This window comes from Uloborus diversus, chromosome 4 (assembly GCF_026930045.1).
Source record: "Uloborus diversus isolate 005 chromosome 4, Udiv.v.3.1, whole genome shotgun sequence".
Classification (NCBI taxonomy): domain Eukaryota; kingdom Metazoa; phylum Arthropoda; class Arachnida; order Araneae; family Uloboridae; genus Uloborus; species Uloborus diversus.
This window is the reverse complement of record NC_072734.1, coordinates 9,911,714-9,917,713: the sequence shown is the minus strand read 5'-3', so window position 1 is coordinate 9,917,713 and position 6,000 is coordinate 9,911,714. Positions and strand designations below refer to the sequence as shown.

The 6,000-nt window shown below is 35.4% G+C and overlaps 1 protein-coding gene across 1 annotated transcript in view; it reads right to left on the bottom strand.

Annotated features, from left to right (window-relative positions):
- Nucleotides 1-1,331: 1,331 nt before the first annotated feature.
- LOC129219812 (guanylate cyclase 32E-like) overlaps nt 1,332-6,000 on the bottom strand; it is a 123,034-nt gene continuing 118,365 nt past the window's right edge. Inside the window, exon 22 of the mRNA XM_054854117.1 lies at nt 1,332-1,646. Within this exon, the coding sequence (XP_054710092.1) occupies nt 1,332-1,646 (315 nt within the window). The remainder of the gene's footprint in view (nt 1,647-6,000) is intronic.

The window sequence follows — 6,000 nt, the reverse complement described above, 5'->3', positions numbered from 1 at the left end:
TCAAAATATGAAAAATATGTAAACAAAATGAAATAGAAACCTTTTTGAATTCGTGAACAATGTTAAAGTTCCAGTATAACACACGTGTAAGTGGCTGAGCTACCATATTCAAAAGTTACTTGTCTTACAGAGCAGAAGTAAAAATATGTAAACAAAATGAAATAAAAACCTTTTTGAATTCGTGAACAATGGTAAAGTTCCAGTATAACACACGTGTAAGTGGCTGAGCTACTATATTCAAAAGTTACATGTCTTACAGAGCAGAAGTAAAAATATGTAAACAAAATGAAATAAAAACCTTTTTGAATTCGTGAACAATGTTAAAGTTCCAGTATAACACACGTGTAAGTGGCTTAGCTACCATATTCAAAAGTTACTTGTCTTACAGAGCAGAAGTAAAAATATGTAAACAAAATGAAATAAAAACCTTTTTGAATTCGTGAACAATGTTAAAGTTCCAGTATAACACACGTGTAAGTGGCTGAGCTACTATATTCAAAAGTTACTTGTCTTACAGAGCAGAAGTTCAAAATATCGCCTATTACATTATTAACTGACTCTCTTTAATGGTTGGAGATAACATGCAAGATTTAAGAAACAAATCGGCTCAGATGCAAGTCCAAATAAATAAATAAATAAATAAATAAGTAAATAATGATAAAAATAAAATAATTTGAATTTTGACGTCTTGAACTCAAATTATGTTTTTCGCAATCACGAATTGCAATAGGACTCTACTCGTTGAGTTTCTTGTTTATTCGAATGGAATGGAATGGAAATGGCCAAAAAATTCCGGTTATTTTCTAGAATAGATAAAAAGAGGCATATCCATAAAAAGAGATACGCAGATTAGGATAAGGTAACGATTTTATGGCCGATATCCACCAGTACGCTTATCATAAAGATTATTTACAGTGCATAACGTTTATGTTTTTCCATTTGTAAACAATCTTAAATGATGGAAATTAGTAATTTGGAAATTTTGTCTTCCGATGAAGTTTTATTTTTTCAATTCATCTAGTTGATGTTTTCCCCGAAAAAACATAATTTTACATTCCCACCCCTTTTAAGACTAAAATCTGCTAAAGTTTAGCCTTGAGTGAACGCAAACGAGTTGTAACCATGGCGACGAAAATTTGTCCTCTTATAAACATTAAAAAAAAAAAAGAGTTAGTTTATTTTCGTCGTCAAGGCAATCTGAAAAATCAAAGCAACATTAACTTTGGTCAAATGAGGATAGTATGCAATTCATGATTCATATTAAATAAATAAATAAATATAAAAGAAACAGATTTTATCGTCTTATTAAGCATGATGAATTCGCGAAATGATCACAAGATGCAATCGGATGGCGAGAAAAAGTTCCTGAAACTGATGGTTGGCGCGGATCTGTATCCATTGGCGCGAGAAATTTCACTCTCGGCATTCTTTTTGCATTCTTCGAAGAGGCTGAGGCAACTGTCCCCCACGTTCGGGGAGTTTTCGTTCCAGGGAGAGTTTCGACCACTGCTCAATAAATCCGGCAGCGGAAGTCTACAGTCTAGCTTTTGGCTGGATCTTTGAACACTGGGAAGAATCCTTGCTGGCGAGAAGTGGACTTGTGAGGCTTTTCCAAGCAGCCAGAATGTTCGCATTTCGCCTTTGCCCTGCAAAAGAAGAGGGAGCGAGAAAAACAATATAGAACCTTCAGTAAATTACCGCCCATTAGCCAGGGCTAAAGCAGAAATACATGAAATACACCGCCAGCTCAGTCATTTCCAGCTGAGGACTGCAGTTTCGTGCTTATTAGCACTCATCAGCCCGGCACAGGAAAGTGACTGAGCTGGAAACCTCTAAAGGAAGCCAAGAGTGCCAAACAAACTGGTAGCTAATATAGAATTGGTACAGACCAGACGAGTGACCGAAGCAATGTTTCCATCTCCAGCTCAGTCACTTTCCTATGCCGGGCTGATGAGTGCTAATAAGCACGAAACTGCAGTCCTCGGCTGGAAATGACTGAGCTGGCGATGTATTTCTGCTTTAGCCCTGGCTAATGGGTGGTAATTTACTGAATATACCATGCCTTGCCTTCAATCTTCGAGTTGCCCCGAACCATTGTTTCAATCACTCGTCTGGTCTGTGCTAATTCTTATATTAGCTACCAGTTTGTTTAGCACTCTTGGCTTCCTTAAGAGGTTTTTCCATCTCCAGCTCAGTCACTTTCCTATGCCGGGCTGATGAGTGCTAATAAGCACGAAACTGCAGTCCTCGGCTGGAAATGACTGAGCTGGCAGTGTATTTAATATAGAACCTGTTTGCAAGTGTGTTCATCTAAGGGAGGGGGGGGGGGGTCATAGTACAAACTGCGTCATTCAAATTTCAGAAGTGTTTTGAGGGATATTTTTTCTCTTTTTTTGCGGGGGGCGGCGGTTGTGCCTTTACTCTGGGGGGGGGGGGAGAGGGGCACCCATGCTGTTTGACATATTGTTACAAATTCTGTAAATAGTAATTATTTTTGTGATTAATTTGTAGTAATCTAGCTAAATTTGGCGTTTGTTAAATTATCTTTCATCTAGAATTATTGTAGTAAGGTAACCTGTAAATAGTTTCTTGTAATGAATATACAGCCCCCGTACATTCGGCTGAAGTATACGGTCTCCTCATTTCTGAATGATAAAATTTGTGAATGAAAAGAAAATACGAGAAGCATTTGGAATATTGTGGAAACTTTTCGATGTCTATAAATAGCCTTGCCGCATGATAAAAAGTCAGTCTCGATTGAGAAGTTGTACTGAGAGTGTATTAGTTCTGTTTATTGCGAGGCATTTCGCTGTGTTGTTTCGCGTATTTAGATGTAAATACGTGTGTAACCGTTGAGTTTACGGTGTTGATTGATATTTGCTTAATTGCTGATGATTAATTTAGCACTTGTTAATGATCTTTCCTGTACATAGTGTAAATAAATCTCCTGTGTTTTCTCAAGAACTGTGTCGTCATTTCAAGAAAGTTGGAAGTCGCACCGGATCCGTTACAATATTTTGAAAAAAAAAATCTAAATAAATGAATTCACGTGCTGATTTATAAAGAACTAACTACCTCAAACAACAAAAGAAACGAGCGTAGGTAATGCACAATTAAAATTTTTAATAGAATGACAGTTGCTTCGCATCTTACGTAGCTCCTTCTGCAACGAAAGGGAATTAACAATTTTGCTCATTTCGCTTTTTTTTTCAAGTTTTGCGCAAAAGGTTTACTAATCAAAAATTCTGTTTTGTAAAATAGACTTAAAGCTAAGCGTTCAAAATGTGCTTTAAAAATGGTTTTCAGAAAAACATATTTAAAGTTTATTCAGTAAATTACAGCCCAATAGCCAGGATGCCGTGCTGATGAGTGCTAATAAGCACGAAACTGCAGGTCTCGGCTGGAAATGACTGAGCGGGCGGTGTATTTCATATATTTAAAGTTGTCACAATTTTCTTTTTTCACATGGATTTTTATAAAGTTATTAAAGTTATCTTTTAATATGAGTACTGCAGCTCCCCCCTCCCCCCCAATATTTTGAGAAAACACTGTTATACAGCTCCTCATACAAAAAAGGCTACATTATATTATTGCAAAAAATCAGGAATCGTGGGTATATTTGGAAATGAGCAAAACCAACATTATGGAATCCTGTAGAAACTGTATTAAAAATCAGTTTTTAAAACTGCCTTTAAGTACTTCATGAACTAAAAAGAAATGGGAGGGGGGGGGGGTAAAAAAAGATACTCTCAAGTTGGACTGAAAATATGCTTTCCTCGAGATTTATAGACTTTTTTTATAACTCGAGGTGGAATTTTACTTGAGAATATTGGTTAAAGTTCAGTAATGAAAGTAAATGCTGTTGTAATTAAAATATCTTGCTACTTTCCACATTTATCTTAAAAGTTCAATTTTTCCATAATCACTTTATAAGTGCAGTAGAATTTTCCAGGGTTCGAAAATATCATGATATTTTCGAAATTATCGAAAGTATCCGATATTTTGATACATGTATCGGATATTTTGATATATATCCGTTAGCACAAAATAAAGTCTTCAAAATAATAAATGCATCCTCAAATCACTCTTTATTTTCTTATATTATACAGTAGAACCTCTCAATAAGGGACACTAAGGGGACCAGAAATTGCGTCCCTTAAATAAAGGTGTCCCTTCTTCGGAGGTTGATGAAATGATACGTGCAGTAAATATTAACTCAGTATAATTTCGTAATAAACATGAACTATTAACATTTAAGATAAAATGCTAAAAATGATTTATTTCCTTTGAATAAAATTCAAAATTAACCAAATTTCAAAATTTATTCTTTTAATAATAAAAATTTGATAATGGAAAATTTTTGTAACATAATGAATTATTTTGAAATAATTCCTTACATGAACTTGTTCGACTCCATGGAATTTAAAAGTCAATACAATATATATTCAGTAAACTACCGCCCAAAAGCCATGGCTAAAGCAGAAATACATGAAATACACCGCCAGCTCAGTCATTTCCAGCCGAGGACTGCAGTTTCGTGCTTATTAGCACTCATCAGCCCGGCATAGGAAAGTGACTGAGCTGGAAATGGGAAACCTCTTAAGGAAGCCAAGAGTGTCAAATAAACTGGTAGCTAATATAGAATTAGCGCAGACCAGACGAGTGACCGAAACAATGGTTCGGTTCAATTCGAATATTGAAGGCAAGGCATGGTATATTCAGTAAATTACCGGCCCAACAGCCAGGGGTAAAGCAGAAATACATGAAATACACCGCCAGCTCGTCGTCAGTTTCTTCGAGTTGAACCGAACCATTGCTTCGGTCACTCGTCTGGTCTGCGCTAATTCTATATTAAGTACCAGTTTGTTTGGCACTCTTGACTTCCTTAAGAGGTTTTCCATCTCCAGCTCAGTCACTTTCCTATACCAGGCTGATGAGTGCTAATAAGCACGAAACTGCAGTCCTCGGCTGGAAATGACTGAGCAGGCGGTGTATTTCATATCAATACAATACAGGGTGGTCCCGAATTCATGGTACAAACTTTAATGGTAGGTACAGGACATTGTAACAAGGATTTATTGTATAGGAATGTATAGTCTCAAGTGACGCGGTAAGGCGTAAACAGGGGAAATAAAAGGAAAGAGAAATGGAGTGATCGTTTGGTATCACTGCCGGTAGAGGGCAGTAGATCTCTAGTCGCCATTGAACATGATGCATCGCAGTAGGGAAAAGCGCCATTCACAATTGTACTGCCGTAGACGATGAGTGACTTTACGCGAGGCCTTCGAGATAGGAAGGCCATCCAACTAGCAAATGACGTCATCGTTTGTCGATCCACAATGATATTGGGAAGTGAGCACTTCGATTAATATTTTGGTTAAATAAAACTATTTGGTTTATTTATTATTGACTTCTGTTATTTTAGTAGCATTACAAGTTCTACTTTTTCATTTGAAAACATAAAAAGGAACCGATAATCATACATTAAAAAATACACTGAGCTTAATTCATAGTATTTGACATAAAAACATTTATAAGTATTACAAAGTATTCAAATAACTAAACACGATTTTATTTTACAATCATGTTAAAACAAAGTGATAAATGAACACAGTTTTATTTTTCATTGGAAATTGTTTTTTAACTAATCGCATTTTAACTACTCGTATATTGTATTGAAACATTAAGTCTTAAGAAGTATTCAAATAAATAAATGAACTTTCATTTTACAATTACATCAAAACAAAAAATAATATTACTATTGTATTTGAATTAGAATTAAATGAAATTTTAAAAAATAAATAAACATTTTTACTTAAGAAAACGGGAAACATGACTCCAATATGTTTCAAAGACATAACATCAAATTAAAGTACATAATACTATATTATTAATGTTAACTTAGCTGAGCAAATTTATGCTTTTCAAAAGACGTGAATGCTTGGGTGCCATCCTCCAAAGTAGACGGTGCCCTACCCCCTTCAATTATGAAAACTTAAA